At 39.3% G+C, this 27,023-nt stretch overlaps 1 protein-coding gene across 1 annotated transcript in view; it reads right to left on the bottom strand.

Annotated features, from left to right (window-relative positions):
- Positions 1-27,023, bottom strand: part of MAST4 (microtubule associated serine/threonine kinase family member 4) — a 296,129-nt gene that overhangs the window by 61,831 nt on the left and 207,275 nt on the right. The window contains exon 6 of the mRNA XM_017808069.1: positions 12,788-12,876. Within this exon, the coding sequence (XP_017663558.1) occupies positions 12,788-12,876 (89 nt within the window). The remainder of the gene's footprint in view (positions 1-12,787; positions 12,877-27,023) is intronic.

Below are 27,023 nucleotides of genomic sequence, written 5' to 3'. Positions count from 1 at the left end.
AACATTTCTTTAAAATGACTCTAATAGCAACACATAAAAAAAAAAAAGTAATGTATTTGTTGCAGCATTTTATTTTTGGACATGAGATTGCAACAATAAGCAATAGAGAAAAATAAGCTCCTATGTACCCAGAGAGAATCAACATGAAATTTTTAAGAAGAAAACTACTACCCATGTGTGAAAAGGCCAGCACAATAGAGTGAATCCCTGAAAAGACTTCCAGTGGCCTTGATTTCTATTCAAATTTTTGAATTAACATTGCATTTATCATAGTGATGCCCACAACAGATGTCATTAACTCTATAGGAGAAAGCATAATTGTCAAGCCATCACTTGTAAACACAGAGAGCAACGCACACCCCCACACTGCCCCCCCGTTTTCTGCCTAGAAGCAGATGCAAGACGGTTTCTGAGCTGTGCTAAATCACATCTTTGCAGCTGCTCTTCCCACAGCCCCAAGACACAAGGATTCCACTCTCACTAGCCAGTACCTTCAAGGTTTTTCTGCCCATTTATCTATCATGGCTGAATGATGTCCTTCCTACATCCTCTCCTTCTCCTCAAGACCCCAGCTTCTTTGTTACCCTTCAGATATTCTGAAGGTCTCAATAATTTCAAGGTGGCAAGAATTTTCGTTCCCTAAAGGGGGTGGGAGCAGAGGGAATCTGAAGCCACAGGGGGACCAACACAATGTATTCTTGAACTGCATGAACACCAAATTACTAAGAGCAACAGTTCATTTAATGTAACAGCTAACTGGATTTTTTTTGCTGCTACCAGAAGCTTATTTACAAAAGATAAGCTACATAAAGAGAATTGTAACACTGTGCAGATATAACATAGCTTTAGCTACTGCACTAGAAAAAAATTACTTGCATTTTGGAGTGTATTGTGGACTTAGACAAGAAGCAAAAAAGACAAAGACGCTACCTTGAACTCTGGCAGAAAAGCACAGAATTAGGCTTAACACAGTGAGACAGAACCAGCTTTTGACAGGAAAAAGTTTTATGAATCAGCATTTGTCAACCAATTCCTTTCCTTTGGTAACTATTTTAAAGTTACATATGGATATGGATATGTATTTATCACACATCAAGGACATGCCTAACTGTCCATCAGTTAGAATATGTGCAAAATCTTCACATAAAAGCAAAAAATATGGTTAAATAAAGCAGTAACTTTGTAGTCATTGCAGTGGATTTGGATTTGTGGAGACACAATGCTGCCAGCTATGTTGCTAGAATCAACAAAGATCACTTCCTTACAGACAAAACCTGAAGAAGTCAAAGTCTTACTCAGGAAGAGCATCAGATCCTGTTATTAGGAAAATGAACGTGCAAGCACTACTTTCAATAGCAAACCAGCTTTTAAAATAACAAAACTGGTGATGCCATATACATAATACCTGGATACTAAATCCTGTGGGTTTATCTAGAAGTCTTAAGAACTCAGACAAGGCTGGAAACAAAGGATTAAATACAAATCCCTCATCATGGCTGGGCTTCACAAACAAGGATTTGGGAAAGGTCTCTACCCACATTTGTCACAAGCGCATTGGTGGCTAAAAAGGCCAATACGAGACAGACATGTCCGATTGCAAAAGGCACAGCAGAAAGACTCCTTAGGTGGTAAATTCTGCAAGACACGATTCTTTCTGCGTTGTCTTTTCTCCTCAAGGGTGATCCTGCGTGCGTTCTCAAAGGCATCAGCAGCGTTATAGATGGTGTGTCTCCAGACCTCCCAGTTGGAGGCCAGAGTAGACCAGTTATGATGATCAATATGGCCAAGGCTGAGATGTTGTTTCAGGGAGTCCTTGTATCTTCTCTTTGGGGCTCCTCTCATGCAGCAGCCGGTGGCAAGTTTACCATAAAGCAGGATCTTAGGGAGGCAGTGGTCCTTCATCCTGGAGACATGTCCTGCCCAGCGCAGCTGTGTTCTCATCAACATGGCCTCAATACTTGTGACTGCTGCCCGTTCTAGAACAGATGTATTGGTCACATAATCTGACCAGTGGATGTTTAGGATTGTGCGGAGACAGCGTTGATGGAAGCGTTCTAGAAGACGCAGGTGGTGGCGGTAGATGACCCATGATTCAGATCCATATAAGACAGTAGACAGCACAATGGCTCTGTAAACACTGATCTTTGTACTTTTCTTCAAGTGTTTATTTTGCCAAACTCTTTTATGGAGTTTTCCAAAAGCACTATATGCCTTTGCTAACCTGTTGTCTATCTCCCCGTCAATCTTACCATCCGAGGAGATGAGGCTACCTAGGTAATTAAACTGTTGGACTGATCTGAGCTCTGATTGGCCAATGGTGATGTGGAAATGATGGAAGACTTCCTGAGGTGCAGGTTGATGGAGAACTTCTGTCTTCTTGAAGCTGACTTCCAGCCCAAAGATCTCAGCAGCCTCTGCAAAGCAGGATGTTAAATGCTGCAGAGCTGCTTCTGTGTAAGCGACAAGGGCGGCGTCATCAGCATAGAGCAGCTCCTGGACAAGATGATTTAAGGTCTTAGTGTGGGCCTTCAGTCACCTTAGGTTGAAAGGCTTCCATCAGTATGATATCGAATGTAGATACCGTCCTGATCATCAAGGTCTGCCGTGGCCCTTTGGAGCATCATGCTTGAAAAAGATTGTGAATAGGGTTGGTGCAAGAACACAGCCTTGTTTCACACCATTAGTTATTAGAAAGGGCTCAGAAAGTGCATTGCCATATCTGACTTGGCCATGTTGATCCTCATGAAGTGAGATGATCATTTTGAAGAACTTAGGGGGACAACCTAAGCGTTCCAAAATCTGCCATAGACCTTTCCTGCTCACAGTATCAAAAGCCTTGGTGAGGTCGACAAAGGTTACATAGAGACCTTTGTTCTGTTCTCGACACTTCTCTTGCAGTTGTCTGAGAACAAATACCATGTCTGTGGTAGTGCTGTTGGCTCTGAAACCACACTGACTTTCAGGTAGAATTCCTTCTGCTATAGCGGGTATTAGTCTGTTCAAGAGTATTCTTGCCAGGATTTTGCCAGCAATGGAGAGCAGAATAATACCACGGTAATTTGAACAGTCTGATTTAGTACCTTTCTTCTTATATAGGGTGATGATGACTGCATCTTGAAGGTCTGATGGTAGTTTGCCTAGATCCCAACAGCATAGTAAGAACTTGTGAAATTTAGCATGGAGTGCAAGGCCCCCATGTTTCCAGACTTCAGGTGGAATTCCATCAATCCCAGCTGCCTTGCCGATTTTCACCTGCTGTATGGCCTTGAGGGTCTCTCCTAAAGTGGGGGCAGAATCCAATTCATACTTTACTGGTTGTTGTGACAGACTGAATGACTGTGTCTTGGACTACACGGTTGGTACTGAAAAGGGTCTGAAAGTGTTCAGACCATCGATTCAGAATGGAGGTTTTATCTGTCAGAAGTGTTTGACCATCAGCACTGAGTAGAGGACTTTGAGCTTGGTATGTAGGCCCATATGCTGTTTTCAGGGCTTCATAGAACCCCCTGTGATCACCCATGTCTGTGCATAATTGTGTTTTTTTCAGCTAGATCGATCCACCACTTGTTCTGGATGTCACGGAGTTTCTGTTGGAGCTTGCTGCATGTGATGCAAAAAGCTGTTTTTCTTATGTGACAGGATGGCAGTGCAAGGTGTGCTTGGTAGGTGGTTCTCTTCTTCCTCAACAGTTCCTGGATCTCTTGACTGTTTTCATCAAACCAGTCCTTATTCTTCTTGAAGGAGAACCCTAAGGTTTCTTCAGCGGACTGCAGGATGCTGTTTTTAATATGGTGCCAGAGTGTTACAGGAGAGGTATCTGTAGAATCTGTGGAATGGTTATCAAGCCTAGTTTGAAGATTAGCCTGGAATTTGTTTCTCACTGTGGCTGATTGGAGATTGTTAACTTGGAGTCTCCTCCTTGGGATACTGCCCCTTTTAGGTTTGAATTTTAGAATGAGGTTAAGTTTACAGCATACCAGTCAATGGTCTGTTTGGCATTCTGCACTAGGTATGGTGGACATCGTGGACATCTCTCCATTGCACCAAGACATAATCGATGAGGTGCCAATGCTTGGATCTGGGATGCATCCATGTTGTCTTCAGACTATTTTTCTGCTGAAAGATAGTGTTAGGAATGGTGAGCTGTTGCTCCACACAGAATTCTAGTAGAAGTCGACCATTATCGTTGCAGTTTCCAACACCTTGCTTGCCTAATATTCCTTTCCAGGCTTCAAAATTCTTACCTACTCTGCCGTTGAAATCACCAAGGATAATGATCTTATCATCTGCAGGAACCTTCTGGGTAAGGCGGCGCAGGTCGGTGTAAAATTTATCTTTTTCAGCAGGGTCAGCTTAGAGAGTTGGGGCATATATACTAAAGAGGACAACACGCTTCTCGTTGTGTAGTGGAAGGCATAGGGAGATAATTCGGTCAGAATGACCTGTCGGTAGGTAATTCTGCCACCCTTTAATCCTAAGGTTCATCTGCCAGGGCCGAGCGAGCTTGGACAGTGACAGCGAGGTCCTCAGGACGTAGGTTTAATTACAGTGACCTTCTCTAAGATGGATGGCCTTACAGGGCTGATCGAGCTCCATCTGCCCGGGTTCGGAGTTGTCCTCTTCTGTGACAAATCCCTAATGACTGGAGAAATAGCTAGTGCTATTACAGGTTTAAGGTGTGGTGTTCCAGAAGAGCAAGATGGGTTAGAACCAGAGTCCTACAGGTGACCTTCATCAATCACAGCATTCATTCACCCATCTGCAAGTCAACAGCAGGGAGACTTTCAAATAAAAGCCAGTGCCAGTTAATTCTCCGCCCATATGTGCAGCGTTTGCTTATTAGTCAAATCCCGCTGTTCTTTAGGATCTCCTAGCTGTTGTATGTTATAGTCCTAGGGTATCTTTATGCTACGCAGAAAGAACCGTGTATTGCAGAATACACCATCTAAGGAGTCTTTCTGCTGTGCCTTTTGCAATCGGATATGTCTGTCACGTATTGGCCTCATAAGCCACCAGCGTGCCTGTAGCAAATGTGGATAGAGCCTTCCCAAATCTTCGTTCGCGAAGCCTCGCCATGATGAGGGTATCTTTATGCTACTAAGATTACTGTCTGATCTGGTAAAGTAAACTGGACTGGTAGTTAGGCATTAGGTAATTAACACCAGCATCCTCTGGAGACACAATCAACAGGCAATCAACCTATCAAAACAATACTGTTTCATGAAAACACACAAGGTAGCTATTTTGCAAGCACCTAACTGTTAAGAAAACTATATCAAGACTATTTAAACTGTGATTGTTTTGCAAGTATCTTCAAGAAGTCCTTTGTCTTTGCCAGAGGGGTAATGTTTTAAATCTTTTAAAAAGGCATATATACTACAGTCACTGTATATTATTAATGTATTTTTAATAGCTGTCTGCTTACAAAATAAAGAATTTCAGATGCAATGACTTTCTGTTAGTACTGAGGGAATACCAGATTAATGATAACTGTTATCCCAAATTCCTGATGGGTCAAAACCAGCTTGAAGTTTTGATGTCATGATTTGATGGTCTTCTAAAATGCACCACAATAATACAAGATAACAATGTTATGTTCCTCTGTGTCAGTTTAATTGATGATGAACCCACAGTACGAACTGAACAATATTCAACAAGACATCAACCACCAGCAGTAATAGTTCTGACTTTCATACCATAATAAACAGTGACAGCCAGCAGAATGCACAACTGGGAACAGAATATTTTTTAATCCTTCTGCAGGTGCTTTACACTGAGATCCATCCACACGAGGAGCTCAAGCTATTTCAAAATCTGGATTTATGCTTGAAACCAACAATTAGTTTTTGTCAGTTACAGCAAAAAAGGTTTGCGAGAAAGCTTTGTATGTTCTGATTCTGCTTTAATTGCATCGTGTAATCCTATTTATAAATTTACTGAATCCCACAGGAAAGGTCAGGCTTGTCCCTGCCATACTTGGTGGATGGTTCTTTAAGAGCGCTCGTGTTCTGCTATATATGGGCAGCATGTATTTCTCTTCACATTCTTTGAAGGGGGGGGGGAAGGCAACTCTGACTGCTTTACATGACCATACCACCTTTCCAGTCTTCCTGTTGCTAAGGCTAGCAAATAAGTCTTTCAGTCTTATACAGAGAAGTTTCCACATTCTATCTCACCAGGCTTTCTCCCCACATCATCCCATTTGAACATGTATAACCATAAATACAGGGAGTATTCCAGATGAAATCTAACCAGGACATTGTACAGTGGCATAAAATCTTCCCAAATTAAATTGAAAATTACTGCCTTTATACATATTCTGAGATTTGATTTCCACAGCTACAATAGACTGTTCTTTGCAAACATCATCTGATCCAGAAAATTTGTCAAATCCTTACCTAAATTCCTTATAACAGATGAGTCCACAACTTACCACAGACAGAATCTGTTACCAGTCCTCCATCACAAAGTGCTGCATACTGCAATGTAATTTCATACTTTTTTATTCCAGTCCTTGAGATCATTCACTCGCTTCAACATAGTCCCCCAGTGCTATTTCATACTGGATGTCTTCCAAATTTACATCAGCTACACTAATTTTTTGCCAAAGTCACTTATGAGAAGATTAAAAAGGTTTGGCCACAAAAAGAACAGCCGAGGACTCTGCTGATAACATCCACTCCTACTTTATAGTATCTCCCATTATAGCACAAGCCCTGTCTTTACCCCCTTAAACAACTTCCTACTTATCTTGCAATTCTTGTCCTACTGCCTGTCTTCTCAGTGGCACCACATAAAATATTTACTACAATACGAACAAGTATAATTTACAGCACTACTCCTAACAGCTAAATCTTACTCCTTCAGCAGATACAATTAAAAACCACCACATGTAACTATTAATCATTAGAGGTTACTATCACCACAGGAACAAGCTCCTGTGACTCCTGAGGTGGGGTGGGTGAATATTCTGACTTGCTGAGATTATAATCATTCCCTTTGCAGGCTGGGTGGACCAGATGACCTGCCTTCACAGCATCAGGCACAGTGAGATAGAAAAGCCCATTAATGACCTGGACACCAGATACTGTCCAAGGTAATGCTGCACTTCCCACAATTCTGAATGTATCCAACAGTTCATGTTAAAATTAAAATGATCTTTAGGCAGGTTCAACAGCTTCCAGCCCAGATACTAAGGGCAAAGGATGGTCAAACAACTAACCTAAGACAGTTGCTAATAATGATGAAGATTTGAACCCAAAGAAATTACCTGACGCAGATTTGTTTTCTATTTTCCTAAGAAAAAGACTACATAGTGAAAGCTGATACTTTTCTTGAAATCTTTTGTGATCCTTACACGTATGCATAAGGCATAGCAAGACTCTTCGACTGCAAACTAAAAATCTGACTTTCCAGACACAAATTATCTCCACAGATCCTCCACAGAGGAAAGTGGCATTATATGTATTGTATTAGTAATTAATGTACATAACAGATATATAATATTTGCTGTACACATTACCTTTTTCTTATCTGCTTTTTAACCTCAGTCTCAGACCTTATAACTCTCCATGTGCTCCCAAGACTTGGACTACTTATTGATCTAAGAACTCTTTACTGTAGCCCATGAGCTCTTATGGTCACTATGCTTACAAACGAATCTGCCCTTCTCTGACAGATGCTACTCCTGTACTATTTGTGCCCTGCATAATCTATTTACTTCATCCATGTGGTGCCGTCTCACCATCTCTCCCATCCTAACACGTGAATCTGAGCGTGACTGAGACGGTAAGGATGACAGTTAAAAAACTCTACATAATGTACAGATGCAGGCTGATTTGGAAACACTCTGAAAAGATTAACAACAGACTCCTTTATAGGAGCAATCCTCTATTACCTCCAGAACAAACAATGAAAACTGGGGACGGGCAGAAATTTGCCAGAGATCTCTATATGACTTCCTCATAAGGGGCAATTACTGTCATCCTGAACTTGGGCCACTGGTTCTCTTCAAAGACTGTCTATCTTAACTACAAAATAGCTGGTGCCTCCAGTTCAGGCCATCCTTGAGAGAAAAACAGGACTACAAGGAATTAATGGAGAAGGGAAGAGGTTGCTTGTAGATCCAAGGGTGTCCTCACAAGGGATGAAAATATTGACTTCAGATGCCTCTGAGGCAATGAAATCCCAAGCAATGCCAACAATTTCATTAGGACTATACACGAAGTGCCCAGGATAACACTGAAGATTCTTAGTGGTTGATATAGTGCTATGTTTTAGATTCAGGATGAGGATAATGTTGTTAGCACACAGATGTTCTGGTTGTTGCTAATCAGTACTAACTCTGAATCAAGTTTCCCGTGCTCTGCCAGCATGCAGGTAGACAAGAAGCTGGAACGGCCAAAAGAGCTGACCCAAAGAGGTCAAAGGGATATTCCGTACCACAGAACATCATGGCCAGCATATAAACGGTGAGAGTTGTCCAGGAGGGACTGATCACTTCTGGGGCCGGGCTGGGCATTGGTCAGCAGGTGGTGAGTGATTGTATTGTGCATCACTTGTTTCTCTTGGATTTTATTTCCCTCTTCATTAGAATGATTATTTTTGTTATCATTAGTAGCAATATTATATTTTAATTTACTTTGTGTCAATTATTAAATTGTTCTTATATTAACCCATGAGTTTTACTTTTCTTTTTTTTTTCTAATTCTCCTACCAACCGAAGGGGGATGGTACAAGTGGATGAGCAGCTCTGTGGTACTGAGTTCTTACTGCAGGTCCTCATCCCTTTGCTGTGATTTAACCCCAGCTGGCAACTAAGACAGTACAAATACTAAGAACTTAGTCCACTTAAATAAGAACAACTAATGGAACTATTTTCAGGAAGGACAACAGCAGGCTCTCCCCAGAGATGGATGGAGTTCCCTGAGAGTAGAAAGTATAGTAGTGGGATCCAGTATCCCAAGAAAAACACATCTGTCAGAAAAAGCATTGATGGTGTGAAACCAGAAGCCAAAATGGTTTTTAAAAGACATGAACAATAAGGGTCATGCGTAATCTATCCATATTTCTGTCTGAATTACTCAAACCACAGCAGATGATATCTTTCATTTTCCTGTTTCACGGAATCAGTAATGTGTCCAACAAGGAACCTCTGGATACCAAAGCAAAGTGACTTCAAAGTATGCCCAGACCTTTAAAGTAGCCTCTTCCTTTTAATTTCTCACCTTGAAGCAAATGTGATTGCTCTCAGAACTATATCAGAACATAAGCCATGGCAAGGTAAACTCATGCCGGTCTGACGTTTCAAGCCCAAACTCAGTTAAATTTCCAAGACGTGAAAAGACAGTATAACGTAACTTTGCAGCATATGAACAGAAACAGTCAGACATCATAACTTCTGGCCTAAAGTGCTGTATATATGTATCACTATGTCCAAGCATATAAAAGTCCCAAACACGTTCCTAATCACATCTGAATGAGAACTGCAAGATAGACTTCTACTTGAGCCAGGACCCAGCTGGCTGACAGATAATATTCTGTCTCTATGCCCAAAATAGCTCTTCCTCCTACTAAAAAGGATCTGTAATGCACTACCTCTCCTTGCTCTAGATACAGAAGAACATTCTGTGTTTTAAGCAGAACTCTTGAGATCCCCAAGAAACAGAGAAGATTAGACGAGGGGACTAGAGCATTGTAAAGTGGAATTCTCAGAGGCCACATATCTTTACCAATGCTTTTGATTTAACTCACAGAAGCACGTTAGGATTTTTCTGAAGTGGGAAGCGAAGTAATAAAAAACAGACAAAACAAAAATAAAGAGAGGATAGAGAATTACTCTCAATGCATCATAAAAATGCTGAGAAGGTGAAACATGAACTAAGTATCTAGGAAAACTGACAGTCTGGGTTTGTTGCAACCTTTCTCCCACACTGAGGAGGACTGGTGCACATAACTGAGTGAGGAAAGCATGACCCACCAAAAGGTGTGATGTGCAGAAGCTAAATGTTTCTCGGACAGGTGGCACCGCAAGAGTCCCCAGTGGTTTAAGTTCCCAGTGTTCTCACCAGTTAGACTGAGTCCCCTAAAAGGCAGATCCAAGAATCAGTCTTTTCCTTTCACACCCAGTGACAAGCAATCGTGTAATGGTCTCACAAAGTTAGATTAGCTGTGAGCATCCATGCACCCAGATCCTGAGCCTGAACTCACCTGGGCAGATTCCTCGCACAAAACTGAACTCTGACAACACACAAGAACAGCAGGTCCTCTCCAGTGTCCTCCATATTCTCCATAATCTCACTAGGACATATTTACCAAAAATGCACGTTATTACTGCGCTTCAGCCAACTAAAGTCTAATGAATAAACCTGTTTTCAGCAAAGGCAAGCACTAATACTTTGCTGCATGTTCAGCTTGCTACTTTCTTCTCTAGGACTGGAAACTTTTGTTTGCCTCTCCTTCCCCTATTGTTTCCTCCTGCAAAAGCAAGCATCCATAACAAATATGTGAAGGTGTCAGAGGATCACCTCCAGTCCCTCTGAGACTTAGAGTTTGCAGTACATACTCTTGGCACATGGTCTGGCACAGGACCATGAATTGAAGGTAAAACCTTCAATTTACAGAATTTTTCTAGTTCCATTTCCACCTACTTTCCAGATGCAATAAAAAAACCCCCAGCCTAAAATCATCTATAGATGGACAGGAGATATACCAGGTTCTCTCTGTGAAGTCAAGGACGCCTCTCTGACTTGGAGTAATCCCTCTCAGACAAGGACTGGCAAGAGGAATAAACCCAGTAAACTGTACAGCACACACAGTCTCTCATGACATCCCTCTACTACACTTTGCAAGGCCACAGGACTCCAGTACAGGCCACCACAGAGAGCAGGGAGGCAAGTTGAGTGTGCAGAAGCCAGTATAAGTTAACGCTTGGCAGCTCTAACAACATAAAAATACAGCATCACTAAAAATCCACAGCCTCTCAAGTCTGACATTACCATAGATTTACATATTTTGAACACTTGAAACACTGAACTCCTACTACATACTTAGAGGAAAATTTTTAACTTACGAAATTTGTATCTTTATTTTTGCAGACTACGATGACATTCACAGGGATTTGATGTACATACTTGTCTAAACACATCAGCCAGCTGAGCAAGGAGCCAATGACTGTGCCAATATTTACTGTAATTAGCTATTCATGAAGGCAAGCTAATATCAGAGACAGCCATAAACATGCAAATTTTCATCACATATATGAGATTTCCTAGTGCTGGTGAAGTGTTTGGCGCATATCATTTGGAAGAATGTATACAACTAAGGGAATGTACTGTATCCTGTGTAACTGGCGAAGTTGCCAAATATTCATAATACATTTTTGAATACACAGTACATACTGCTGAGTTTATGGAAAAGAACTGCTTACACTTAACATGTCCCTTTACTTATAGTATTGGTTTTCCACCTTCAGAGCCACTTTACAACAGCTGTGCCATCAGCAACATTATTCTCCTCTTACTGTCTGAGAAATCAATTCAAAACTGAAAGCTCAAGTCCACTGCCAGATAGGAGCTCTTCAATATTTATCAAATACACAATCTATATCCAGATCCCACGTAACATGTGCTGGTCAGAGCATACTTCTGAAGCCTATTAGGTCCAAGGTAGCAGTTTCCAAACAGGTGGTATAGTGACTCATAGCATCAGACATGCCAGTTCTCGGAGTAAGCATTGTTATTGCTTTCATCAAGTTAGCACAGCACAACTAAATACACCTTCTACGGTAACCATAGATCTTCTCTTCCAAATGGCAATTTCTGCACTTGGGAGACCCAAACAGGGATCCCAAATATTCCAACATCTAATTTTTCAGTTTTAGAAGAGTATGCATCTTGTTTTTCTTTATCTGTTTTAAATACTCTTAAAATGCTGCCTTGAACTCTTCATAAATCTTCATGATGCCTGGATTACTAGTTGTGACAGCTGCTGCTCAGAGTGAAAATCACCACTATACTTTCTCTAACAATGTTGCTTCAACAAGAAAACTGGAGATGCCTTAATAAGCTCAACACCCTCTTCCAAAATTCATGTGAAACTCTGCATCTCCTCATTTAGTATCCACCTGAGAGCAGTTTTCCAAAGTATTCAGTGTCATTGACTACACAAGGACTGGTGCAGCACTTTCATTTTGGCATGTAGTTACAGCCAATGCCCCAAAAATATAAGGAGATAATAAACCTTTACGGAAATGAGTTTTGACATGCTAAAAATGTTCCTTTTTTTAAATTAAGACAATCATTATCAATAAAGTATTTATTTATGGACATTCATTCAATCTTTAGTGATTTAGGTGCTTTAGAAGAAAATGATCATCGATTTATTGCCATGCAAAGTGAAGCACAGAAATTACCAGCAAAATGCCTCACACTATAAATTCTAGGGAGCAAAAGCAACAGGAATAGAATTAACATGCTGCTCACCAATACTATCTTCAACATGCGGTGCAAGCTACAAGAAATGGAGTAATGGGGGGAAGATAAAAAGTATCAGAATGCAAGGTGGGGAAATAAAAATAGCTATGTGATCCATGTTATATATTTTTGGACTGCTTTTGACTGTAACATAGGATTTATGGATCTAAATATAAAACAGAAGTTTGGATGGAAAGGCGTGCAACTTTTTGCTATTACAAGCAGGAAAAAGAAGAGTAGAGTCTGTTTTCCTTTACTTATACAGACATTCTAAGAATTTTATAACAGCAGTAGTAGGATACTTATGAAATCACCTGTATGAGCTGAGAGTGGTGAATGAGGCCGAGGCAGAGCTGGAGACTGACTACTGCCCATCAAACTCTTCCTGTTACTTGTTCTGCAGCTGTGGGCAAAAAGAAAGGAAAGAAGACATTAGCATCAAAAATAAAGGACATATCACACATGGGTGTTTTGAGATTCTGCTACTGTGTTCCTTGACTTCCCAGTTTCCTATTAAAAAACCAGAGCTACTGTTGATTTTGTAAGCATGTCCAGGAAGTCCACAATCATACTGCATAATGGCAAATGCAGCAGTTTCCAAAGAAAATATACCATTTCTACTTTTCAGGCCTGCACTCTTGTTGTTCTATGCAAAGATCAGCATTCCCCTGTAGAGTCATTAACAAAATGTTCTTCTCTGACTACAGCTTATTTCTCTGCCATACACTTTTTATAAAATATAAAAATAAACAATATGAAACATGGTCTCAAGCTTACAATCACCAACAACTAAAGCTATTTCTGTTCCATGAACTGTAGCTTGAAATCACATGCCAGAGAGAGCAAGATTTATCAATCTGAGAATGATAATTATAAATTAATTACTGAGATAAGTTTCACATCTGTGCCTTTTGTCAATGGAACAGATGATGCCTAGGAAGATGAATGCATTTTTTTACTCATACACTTTTCATCTACAAAGCCACTAATTTCCCATATCACAAGATCATTACATGAGATAAACAGTAAATTAACACATCTATTAAACTTGGGAAAGGAGACACTTTTCTTAAATACATCGTACAGTTTTTATATGTTTGTTGGCAGATGTGTTTTTCTTTTTCCCTTTCTCTATCATAAAAAATATTCTCACAAACATAAATCCCCAAAACTCCATCATTCATGCAGAAGGAAAATATTATCCTGAAGTCAGAGACCTTAGCTGTGTATAAACTGAAATGCATATGCTAATGTTTACAGCACTGCAATCAAAATTTTTCTGTAAAGGTTTAAAAAAACCCCAAACTACCAAAACCATTTCATTATCAGAGCGGGTTCCAACGGAAGCAGATTCAGATCACAACTGTAGATGTCTCAAAAGATTGGACAGAGTTTAATAGCAAAAACAGTTAAGAAAAACAGATGCTAAAGTAATCCAAGGTAATACTGAAAACAAGAAATATAAAGAAAAAGATAAAAAGTTGAGTATGAAAGCAATAATAGAAGACATCTACAATACTTATTTTAAGTCAAACTTTAAGATCACTCTCCCTTTGGAAAATGTTTTGTGAAGCAGCAAGAGTGCCATTCTCAACTCTTTAAAGGGTTAATGTAAAGTTCATTTGCACATTGCACAAAGTCTTGCCATCTTACTTAATTATTTTATTCAATTAATTAATTATTTAACCCATGAGTGTATCATTACTGTAGACCCACGTAAGGAAAGAATGCACAAAATTATTCCAATATTTACATTTAGATGATGTGATGGTATGACTACATCTGTGGTGCAAGCTGTGGTTAAGAGACCCCATTAGGTGACTTTAAAGCAGTTTTGCACAGTTAAAGTTTGGGTTTTAAAGAACCACCACATCTCCTGTCAGAAGAATGAAACACATTTTAAGCACACAAATTTTAGATATCCTTCACAGACTTGGCTACAGGGATGATTTCTTGCCCTTACTTATCATTTGCCCTTCCTTGTAGAAATTGAGACTTTTATCACTTTTGCCAGAATTTCTTATGTAAATAATTCCTTGTATTCACTTTTACACTAATATTCAAATTTTACATTCTTCAGGTGAAGGTGCAATACATTACTGCACAAATCATTATCAAAGACATCCTATTCAACTTATCTTTAATTTTTGGAGGGTGTGGATTTTTAAGAACTATTTCTGGGGAGCATGATGGTATTACTTTAAACTTAAAACTCTCAAATAATGAGAAATCTTCCCCCCAGCTGCCATATAGGAAAAAAAATCTTTGCTATTTGCTCAGATGTGGCTGCAGCTATATGGAGAATTTATCTTGTCATGCTCAAATAAAATGTTCTACTGAGAAATAAAAAATAAAAGATAAGTAGTCTACTCTATTTGTCTTACCAGTAAGGTAAGACACAACTCCCTGCATTAGAGGACAAATTCATCCTAGAGCTCTCACTGCAGGCTTTGTTTTTCAATTGTGTTTCACAAAGATTTTGAAATAATGTTATCCATTCTGTGTAATCTGTGAAACACAATTCCTTCCCAAAAATACTATTATAGAAGAGGCATTTTGTGGATGAAAAAAAATAAAACTTCAGGGAACCTGAAAGATGATCTAAGCTGCCAGAACACCACAAATGGGAAGCAGGGTGGTTCTAAGGAAGCATTAAAGTATTACTTACTGAACTGTATTTAGCCTTAAAACAGAAATCTTCCATATACAAAAGAATCTCAGAAGTCAAAACCATTCTGCAGGCAAAATTGTTTTTTTCTACATCTCTGATCACATCAAGTAACTTTCCTCTTCTATTATCTTCATAAAACTATTCTTCTCCCATTCAAATCTGACAAGATAAAGCAATTGATAAGAGGCAGCCCTGAAATAAAGCCTCTTTGTCTGCAGGAAAGTTACAGCACTGCAGGAACACTCTACAGGAATTGTAACTTAGGGAAACATAAACCTTGGTAAACCACAGAGTGCTAGCCCTCAAAATGCACCCTTGGATTTCATGTTGTGATCAAACTGCATGCAAAGAAGAGACTAGCAAGCCAGGCAGCGGGTCAGATGCAGGGTTTAGAACACTGGGGAAAAAAAAAAAAAAAGGAAAAAGAAAAACTTCTTTTTCCAAGAAGAATAAGAGAGCAGGGAGAACAAGGAACAAAAAAATCCAGTCAGGTTTAATAACTAAACTTTGGGGTGCACGTAAAACTTGAACAGAAGAGAAAATTTATATTTGTTGCCCTTTACTTCCTTCTCTGCCCCAGGAATATCCTCCCTGGACTCTATTTGTCCTGGATGACTACCTATCTGAACTAGTTGACATTATACCATACCAGCAGTGTCCTAGACAAACGGAACTCCTCCTTATCTTGGAATCCAGTTCATTTTTTCTCCAATCTCCCCGACAGGTTCTTCCTTACCTCCTACTCTCCATCACTGGACAATCCTGCCCACCCACGCCTCTCCTCCCTACCCTGTCTTCTCACCCTATCTCACTGCAGAGGAATTCTTCTTTCACCCCAGCTCCAGTATCAGGCCTGTAACTCCAAGTCGCTTCTCCAGCCGCTACAGACAATCAATGTTTCCCATGAGAAGTACTCGTGATAAAACACACAGAAGACACTACATAAATATTGTTTTGTGCTGAACTTCTTTTATAACAAAGGGTGAGTAGCAGCTGCTGAAAGATGCAATCCAGTTGCATAAAATTTGATTACTTACTTTGCTCCTTAAATAGCCACAATTCTTCCCATATCAGGCAAAAGACCTTTGGGCAGAAATGAGGGGAACTGCTAGACTGAAATCAGCAAAGCATAAGACACAACTACTAGTACAGACATTTAAAGAGAGCTACACTCCACAAGCTCTTGGAAACACTAAATAGAATAAAAAGTTGAAGCAGAAATACAGCTCTTCTAGGACAGACAGTAGTCCAACCAGAGCTGAAATATTAAATGCAGGTTTCCTGACAGAGTAATTAAGAAAAGACAAAAACTGTGAGAGATATGCACTGAAATGGAAGTTTCTTTCTCAGAATGAGGGTTAATAGATGAGCAAATAAATTGATTTTATTTATCAAAAAAATAGGGAAAGCAGGCTGTATTACCACTTGCCATGCTTTTCATGGGAAATACAGTATCTGCTTTAATAATTTCTAATTATTACATTTCAACATTCTCAATTATTAATATTTACACTTGTAATGAAGATGGATCTGGACTGTAAGCTATTATGACAGTTCACCACCTTTAACAGTCTATGCTGAGCACACACCATCTTAATTTTGGTATTAGTGTAATATATAGCAGTCGAGCTGAAGGTAAAGATGAAAAAAGCATTTCTCTCATTCTAAGAGAGGCTACAAATGGTTTTATTTGCTAATACAAGCACAAATAAATCAAGTTACTGCCATACCCAGAATGCAAAGCCTGGTTTTTTTGACCGTGGGGTGATCTACTCAACACCTCGTCTACTGACACCTGATGGGATGCACTTTTCTCAGAGGGGAAAAAGAGTTCTAGCACAGGAGTTAGTGAGGCTCGCTAAAAGAACTTTAAACTAGCTTGGAAGGGGGAAACTGACATCACCAGCCAGTGATGAGCCATGGGATGGTGTGCAAAAACTTGAAGAAACAAGCACTAATGGGATCCCTCAATATGCTTCACAAGGTGTTGGTCACAAAGTACGACATCTGAAATGTTTCTACACTGATGTACCCAGCATGAGGAACAAACAAGAGGAGCTCAAAGATTCAGTCCCGTCACAGAGATCTGACATGAGAGGCATAAGTGAAACCCAGTAGGATGACACCTGTGACTGGAGTCCTGGAGCCCTGCTAGCCAGTTACAGGCTCTACAGGAGGGATAGGTAGCGCAGAAGAGGTGGAAGGGCAACAAAGACGGTGAAGGGCCTTGAGGGGAAGCCATATGAGGTCACTCGGTCTGTTCAGCCTGGAGGAGTCTGAGGGGAGACCTCATTGCAGTTACAACCTCCTTGTGAGAGGAAGAGGAGGGGCAGGCACTGATCCCTTCTCTGTGGTGACTAGTGACAGGGCTGAAGGAATGGCTTTAAGTTGTGTTAGGGAAGGTTTAGGTTGGATATTAGGAAAACACTCTTCACCCAGAGAGTAGCTGGGCACTGGAATGAGCTCCTGAGGGAGATGGTCACAGCACCAAGCCCAAAGAGTTCAAGAAGTGTTTGGATAATACTCTCAGGCAAAATCTCAAACGGTCTGACCTGAGGAAGGGTATCTTTACAAAGACTTCTTACACTGTAGAAGGCCTCTCAATTTCCACCACTTCAGAGCATTACAACACAAATAAACTGATCCTTCATTATGCCTTCTCAACTGAACTTGCTAGTTGGATGTGTGCAGAGTATTCAACTTCACTGATTGTGCTCACTTTTACTGTAAGCAAGTTCAATCCATAATTTTTCTTCTTCTCACACAGGAGAAAAATCAGCAGTTATAAGAAATCAGAATTTCTTCTACAGAATTAAAATGGTGTACTTCTATCTGTCCTTATTCTTCATAAAACACCTGATTCACTTTAACTTACATAATTAAATATCTCTATAGTAACAAAAAAGAGTACTAAGCTAACTACCAACTCTATATTTGTACAATAGTCATAAAATAGCTGCACACAAGTTCAGTCCGTAATACAAAGTGAGCAGGTAGAAGAGTGCAGACAAAGAGAATGCTCAGGATCATAAACTAGCCCACTGTGCAATTCTGTTAATCATACACAAAACACTGATTTTGCATCTTCATATCATACAATCCACTGGGAACATGACAATGGGATCATTTAAATGCCACTGCTTCTTGAATTTCTGGTTTGTGTTCTGAGAAGGGACATAGACCAAGTTATGAGGTGAACAGCACATTCGCAATCATACCGAGACATTTAACTAAATTCCTTGACACACAAATACTATTCATTCTAAACAGAAAGGTAATTAGGAAGCCAGAACCAGAAGTAGAGGAAAAATACGCAGTGCTGGCCTAAATAACTGCTAAGTTTGATTATCTGTATGCTACATTATTCAGGACATGCAAAAAAAGGGCAGAAATGCCTAACTAGAAAAAAATATTAATAATTATCAGGAGCCACTGTGATGGGTTTATAATATTTAACAAGTGCTATCTTAAAAAAAAAGTGTCATAGATCACAGCTATTAAGATCAAAGTGTCCTTTGTTTGGAGGTGTTAACCAAAGGAAGTAGCACCTTGACTTGCATAGTGGGCAACCCTGCAGAAACTATTTGCATTAGACAGGAAATACCCTATTTACCAGAGGGCATGCCTACCCAATGCAGACAGAAGGTTCACAAAAGAGGTCTTGATGTGCTCCTGGCCATTCCCTGCAGCTTCACATTAACCTGTATCACTCCAGATTTTGACTCCAGACTACAACCTCCTGGTGCATCTCTTAGGCTAAGAGGATCCAGCCAGACATTTCCTACCAAGCTGCAGAGGCCAGGCTGGGGGCAGAATGTTTCTCACTCTGCCCCATTGCTGGTTCTTAACAGCTTGGGAGAAACCAGGGAGCAGATGGAGGTGAATCAGGATGTTGGATGCCATTATCTCTGGAGCCTCTGCTCCACCTCAGGCTGGAGTGCTGTCTGCCAGGCCACAGCACAGACACTGTCACAGGCAATGCCTGCCACTGGCTCTGTCCCCAGTTTGCGAGCTAGGGTGGTGCCCTCTCACTGCTGCTCACAACACAAGCAGGTCAGACGTGGAACAGGAGGTAGCTGAGGGATCGCCTCATCACCTTTCCATCTCCAGCTGATGGGGAACAAACAGCCCTTTTCACACTCACACTGAACAGAGTAATCAATCTACCAGCAACTTTTACCCAGTGAGGACTTTCAAAAAAACCCAAACTAAACCAATAAACAAACGCGTCCTGTTCCAGCCATATTTCCTTTGAACATTATCCATTTAGACTCAAGGACTAATCACAGCCAAGTCCCCAGGCCACTTCAGTACTGCAAGGGAGCCAAGCACATATCCTGAGTTTTCTGTAATTCTGGCTGAAACAAAGGCCAGCAGAGTTCAGAATTTAGATAAAACCTGGGAGTGTCTCCAAACTACAAACTGAAGACCTGTTTTTCCAGTTATCTACCACAGTGAAACTCTGTCACCTTCTCCCCAGCTTTCTCATTCTGTTTTCCACTTAGACCTACCTCCTCTTAGGTTTCTTTGTTTCTTCCTTGCTGGTGCTTTCCCAAGCACTACAGCTCTGAGTACCACTGTTCATAACTTACCATGTACCTAGGAATCAGTGGGCCAGGATGATAAACCAGACAGATCTCTTCATAGCACTCAAGACATTCTCCAAATAGCATGGAGAGTAGGTTCTCTTGGCTAAAAGTTGTGTGCACGGTATCAATACTTGTAAAGTCTCAATGGGTTAAACTCTGGGTTAAACTCTGCTATATTTTGAAATTGTCACAATTGCCAGCCTAGGAAGTCTGCTTCCTCAGCAGATGTCTAGGGGACACCTCAGAAATGACAACTCTGCACCCATCAGAAAATCTAATGTTGCCAAGGCTACTCTCACATAAAAAGAATCAGAAGGCTATTAAAGTCTACACAGTACCCTTTATCGCATGAAACACTGTCTGCTTTGCACTGCACTCCAGAGACTCACCCCGGGAGGAAAGCCACTAAAAGATAAGATCCTAGAGGTATTTTTTCCTACATTATTTCACAGTGTTTTCAGGACAGTTTTAAGCTTTCTTTTTTTTTCTTTTCCACACACCTGCCTAATTATTTTTTCCTAATAATCTTGAAGTAGTACAACTAAATTAATCACCCCCTAAAATTCAAGGATAGGATATTAGGAGCTTCTTGAAGTAGATAGATTTCACAGGGTTTTACTTTCTAATCCAGTAGTTCTCTTCTGGTTTAATCCCTAAAATAATTTATATCTACAACTAACTCCTTTCTCCTGTAATTAAATAGAAACAATTCATTTTTACTCAAAAGAGTAGTGAGTCCAGAGAGGACAAGACTGCATCTTTCCTCCCTAGTTGAATCTAGTAGCTTTCAATCTCTCAAAACTAAGAGGGTGCACATGGTAGATTAAATGTTTTGTCTTTATGTCTTTAGCAAATACTTCCAAAGACTTCAGGGATGAACAGGTGCAATGCACCTGACTGAAGGAAAACGACACAGCAGATCAAACTCAGTAGGATAAGAGTCTGAATTCCTTCACACCTCCTTGCACAGGATTCCCACTTGGACAGGCAGAAAAACAAAGGAAGGAAAAGCATTTAGGGAGGACAGTCTCCACCAGGCACACTCTCCCAGTAAGAGCATAAAGTTATTATTTAACCTCTTGAGAACCATAAGTGAGGATATACATCCGCAGATTGGAAAGCATTACACTGATGAAGAACAGTTGTCTACTGAGCATTCGACATACGAGGGAAATGAGCTTCATCCCTTCTACTGCAATTTGGCATTATTTGTCGAGGTTTATCTTCTTTCTTCATACATACATGAGAGTTGCCAAAATTTTGCAATAAATGCCTTATTTTAAACAATCCAATCTAAGTTTGCATCTTTTCTTTAAAGAAAGCAATACAAGTAACAGGAAAAACAGTCCTGTTCCCTTTCATTTCTTATATTTTAAAAAAGGGAAGAGGCAATATTATATAACTAAAGCATCACACTTTCTATACAAGCAATAAAGATTTTGCAATTAATATTCTGTACTGTCTTTTGTTTGGACATAATTAGTTGGTAATGCATAAGCAGTTAATACACTGGACTTAAGGAAATACAGAAAAAAACATGTAAAAATACAAAACATTATTTAGGGCAAAATATGAGTGTTTGAAAACTATGCCCTTAACTGGCTAGGAGACTGAATATGAACAATTAAGTGGAAGGCATTCAACCTGAAAATGACGTCTGTTCCCACAAGACCTCTGGCAGCACCATCAGTGTCCCACATTTGAGTAAGCACACACTGACTGCAGTTCAGAAATTCAGTTTGCAAACAACAGGCCCCCCTCTCTTTACTGAGATCCACATTCTCCATCCCTTCCCCTGGGAGTTGACCGAAAGTTTTTTAATTAAATCATAATTAGAGCATCTAGAAGCATTATTTTCCCAGGGGAAGGTGAAAAAAAACCCCATTCACTATGGCCATTCAGCTATTGGTGTCTGCCGAGCCTGCAGCAGAGAGCATCAATTAATGCCAGCTATGGTGGCTTTCATGAAGAGGTTGTTTGTTCTGTAGGAACCAGACATCTGCAAAGTTATGCTAAAATGCAAGCGGCAAAACACTCCATAGTCTTAAGAGTCCACTACATATATAGCTGCAGCCAGTAGGGTGGCATTCCCCAGCCATATGAAGTTATAACAAATTAGAGTCTATTTGCCCTTGGAGTTCCCAAACACAGCTATATCCCTTTAACAGGAAAACAACAAATACCCAATATAACAATGGATATGTCTGATCTAGCTTTTTTCCCCAGATTAAAACTGAGCTTATGTAACAGACATAATTGTTGGTTTTGGTGTGGTTTTGGTTTTTTTTTTTTAATTTAATGAATTTAACAGAATAAAAATGAAGTATACACTGACACAGAGCTGACACCATTTACAAAACTACATCAATCTTTTCTTCTCCCCACGAACTTTTATTAAATATATAGTATCTACAAGAGTTAGCTGTGTATCTAAACTGGTATAATTACAAGAGCATATTCTGCCTTCCACTGATGTAGAAGGTTACACCATAGCATAAAAGTCTTTTATTGGTTCAGATTTTCCCAGACAGAAACAAAAATGAACCATGAAAATACAATCTGTCTTTTTCAACTGCAATTGTGTACTAACAAAGCTGTGTCAGCAAAATTAACTGGCTAGCTACAGCTCAAATTATTATCCCTGTATAAAACCCAGCACGTCGACTAGGTCTGGGACCAAACTTCAGCTCCCTATGGCAGTACACCTACTGAGGAAGGCAACCTATTACACACACAGATCATCACACTGCTTTGCTGCAAAGTCACAGTGAGGTAATTGGAAACGTCTGAATAATCTCTAGTGAAGCAATTCAAACATTTCCAGGCATAGTCATCAGTAGGGATGACAACACAAGGCCTCTGACATCCACTCTATTTTTATTTTTTATTTTTTATTTTTTTGGTAATGATTAACCATCAAGCACCACACAAGGCAAGAAAATCAGATGACTTCTGTGTTTCAGTTTGCTGTGACAGATCCACACTATATATACACGCACATTCATAGTATTAAAAATAGTATGGCACAGTATTAAAAAAAGTTTCAGTGGCGTATCTTTCAAGTGACTGGATTACTCAGTGAGGTCAGAAACAAATTATCTAGGCCACTGCAAACAAAGTACTGATAAAGCATTCATATTATGTCATCAAACGTTCCCTTCCTTTTGACACATTATGCCACTTTAATGATTCAACTATTCAAGTCGCTGAATCACAAATACTGTACTAGTTTAGAATCCCTTAAGACTATCTAACATAGCCTTTTGGAGATCAAAACATGATAATGCTGGGTTGCGATCTTTCATACAGGCTCTGAGAAGAAACAATGCATTATCCTGGGAAAGGGGAATCCCTCTTCTCTGCAATGCTATACTCCAAACTCTTTCCCACCGCTGGTGATCCAGCAGAACTAAAATGTAATATGACTTTAAATGCATCCACATGGTTATGCCTAGTGAAAACCTGGTGAGTGAAACTAGAAAATCAGAAGCATCATCCTAGCAAACAACACAAAACAAAACAGTATACATTCAATACTACAAGTCTCAAGCAGAGCTTTAATGAAGTGAAACGTACTTTCATGAATGAATCTGGTCCACAAAGTCTATTCATAGTACGTCTTTACCAAGAATCACGTAAGATTGATTTCTCATTTATAGCTCTCCTGACCACTTCAGTGGTCAATAACACCTTATTTTCTCATGAAAATCCAACAACACAGAAACAAGGCCATAAGAAAATTTAAAATTAACTTTTATACCTAGTGTACTTTCTATACCAGACCTAAATCTATACATCAATACAGTATCCCACAAGAATACAGAGAAAAGGCTAAACAGAGCACAGAGTATACAAGCAATTTTTGAAAACAAATTTTGCGTATACTTTGCCCCATAAAAACACCCATACCAGGAAAGGAGTATTTTACCACCAATGTACTAATTGCTCACAAACAGAAGTAGGTCACAGAGGATTCATGAAAGCAAATGCCAGTGACTCAGTGTAGAAGGAAGAAGAAAAGGAAGAAAATGTAGCAAGGAGATGATTTATAGTGTGTAAATAGCTATGAACTAATAGTGTGAATAGGAACAAGTTCCAACAAAGATTTGTTTAATTCACCCTGGTGTGTCAAGAATGAAGTATCACATAAAATGACTAGTAAAGCGACATCCACTATAGAGACAAAAAAGTAAGCAGTGGTAATTATAATTAACATTTTGTTTTGAACACATCAGTTAACTTACTGTCCACAGCCAAGACAGGCTACAACGCCCGTGATCAATAGCTTTAGGTGCCAGATCCAGCAGTGCTACTCACAGTAACAAGAACAACCCGAGATGCAACAGGAAATATTGCTTGTTAAACAACATAACACATGAAGTTAATATCTGCTTTAGAACTTAACTGTTTAAACAATATCTGCTCCAATACAACCAAAACTGAAGGCAAACTAAAGGAGAGGAAACCAAAGTGAGTGTGTTGTCAAATGTTAAATGGGATAGTATAGTACTTGCAGTTAGTATTCAAGTTCTGTCTTCTGGATTCATACAATGCCTTGAGAGTTTTCAGTCTTTGAGGGTAGGCTTTTATTGTTGTGGGGTTTGGTTTTTTGCTTTGTGGTTTGACAATTTTTCTTGTAAGTTCATGTTTCAAGCCCTATTTCGGCAATGGAGAAATTTAACATGAACCCTAAATATCTAAAAACAGACAAAAATTAAATTCTATCCATGAACATTAGAAAATAAAGTGCTAAAATCTATACAACAGTAATGAATTCCAAATAAAACAAACAGTCTTGGATGCATACAAAGTTGAAGAGTGCAATTCAGTGTACAGCCTTTCTTTTTTATGCATCAATCCCTGCAAACATTCTAGTAATACAGAAGTAATTAATAATTAATTAGTAATAATTAAATTAAAATTTAATTAGTAATAATTAAAAGTACCTCAAGATTTTATAATCCTGCAAGAACAGATCTGTATGACTTTTAAACTTCTGTTAAAATTCCACAGTGAAGTAGCAGTGTCTGGGACCATGGAGGAGTAAATCAGAAAGGGAATTTGTCTCAAAGTTGTCAGTGAAGAGAGTTGAAACTCTCCTACAGGAGGTGATTTTACATCAAGTCTTGCTGTTTATAAAAGGTTAACTACACAAAAGCAGTTAATTTGAACAAGTCACACATTTTGCTTCCACAGATTACAACTATTTTGAACTAGAATTTGTGCCTGCTACTTACATTTGGATTTAGACCCAAGAGACACTCAAATTGTCATTAAAACAGTAAAAACAGAATCCATAATGAGCAAGTTTCCCCCTTCCCTCAACCATGTCTTTAAGTACCACTACATCACATCACATTTCACAGATCCTCTAAGATATATTACTACACTAATAAGTAACTCTTACATGGACAAGGTAAAACTCAGACTTTTCACAGTTTTCTGTAAGCTGTACTGCCACGAGGTTAGTGTCATCATTACTATTCTGAGATTAACATCAGTGATTCCATCACCGAAAGCAGTCTTGCAGATTACCAGTCATCTTAAGCAGGATGGATGAAGAAACCAAAGTTGAATTTACACTTTAAGATCAACTCAGTAGTTTCTGTTCCACTGAAAATGCACTTTGGCATAACTTCCACACACTGTCCATTTGACATAGTGGAGACAGGCTCAAGTAGAACTACTACACAGTATTCTGTGATCTTCTACCCCTCACAGTAGTAAGGAAGAACATGCTGAAAGTTTGAACACTAATTCTTCATTTCCTGTTTTTTGAAAAAAAGTCCCTGTAATTGGTTCAGTAGTTTAATCAAACATTAGATTTTCTGTTAACAAAGGCTCTAGCTCAGCTTTTCAAATAATCATTACAAATTATCTCAGACTACATTCGGCTTGAAAGCCAAATGTAGGCATACCTCTGAAAGACAAATTAATGTCCGCTAAAGCCACTTCCCCAAATGTCTTGCATATAAAAGAATAGAGACATTTGTGGATTTATGCTTTCTTCAAGTCATAACTGTAGAAACTACCACTTGGAAATTAAATGATAAAACATTCACATCAATCAATGTTAACATATTCACATGCTTTTTAACAATCTCCCTTCTATAAATTCATAACTAAACATTAAATAAAAATGATTTTTCAGTCTTTCAAAACTGCGAGAAAGTCTGTGCAGGTAATGGTAGCATACAGTTCAGGAGGGCTAGACAACTAGTTCGATCTAGATATGGGTGTGTGACCAATTAAAAAGTGACTGATTGTTTTCTCAACCTAGCTTAAATTGATTACATAGTTCTGACTTGTTTTTATGGGAATATATAATCTCTTGCCTCACTGCGACTAGCATGAATCTAGCTGATACAGGAAAAACACTGAAATATTAAAAAAAAGACCTATAAAAAACCCAAACCCAAGATTCTAACTGGAAAACTGGCATACAACAATTTGGTGAAATAGAAATGCAATCTGATCATCTCTTTCTTCCAAAGTGTTTCATTAGGTTCCAGATTCTTTTTTCTTTATATTTTTCAGAGAAATAGCATAACTCACTATCTAAATTTTTCTTTATTGGTATTTTCTTCAGTAAAGAAACTCAAACACAAGAGTAGCACCTTCTCATCTATCTAGCATAAGACAGGTACAGCATCATTCTGCTAAAATCTGCTGAAATCCCAAGAGTCTCTGAAAGACTGAAGCTGGACTGAACATTACATTACTGATACTCGTATGTTTGATATTAGTTTAGCAGATAGACACTGAAGCATTTCCCACTCAGAGCTCCAAAAACAAGTTTGATATTAGTTTAGCAGACAGACACTGAAGCATGTCCCACTCAGAGCTCCAAAAACAAGTTATGTTAATAATTCCAGAAAATAACATCCTGCTTTTAAGTTCTGAATACTCACTGTGTTATACTAGACATATTTTTGAAATATAACGTAGTCACTCTCTCCAAAGGGCAAATTCTGATCTACCTATTCACTAATGTCTCCCACCACACTTTTTCATGGGTGAAAAAGTAGAAACATGTCAGTCATCAGTGTTGGAAACAGGCATCATGCTGCAATGTGATACAAAGATACACGTCATATCCTTTACAAGTCTAGCCTTAATAGTCCAAATGCCTGTAGCAATACCACCTCATGCAGTGATTTTTTCACATCTTGGGCTATGAAGCATTGGGCTAACTAGCTGCTGCAGGAAATGATGATCATCTCCAAGTCAGAGCTAAGCACACACCCCAGTACAGTGCTGCAGGGCACAGTGCTGTTTTGCAGATGAATC

The sequence above is a fragment of the Lepidothrix coronata genome, unplaced genomic scaffold, assembly GCF_001604755.1.
Source record: "Lepidothrix coronata isolate B3197 unplaced genomic scaffold, Lepidothrix_coronata-1.0 Scaffold22, whole genome shotgun sequence".
NCBI lineage: Eukaryota > Metazoa > Chordata > Aves > Passeriformes > Pipridae > Lepidothrix > Lepidothrix coronata.
Note: the sequence above shows the minus strand (reverse complement) of the source record. Positions and strands in the feature narration are given on the sequence as shown.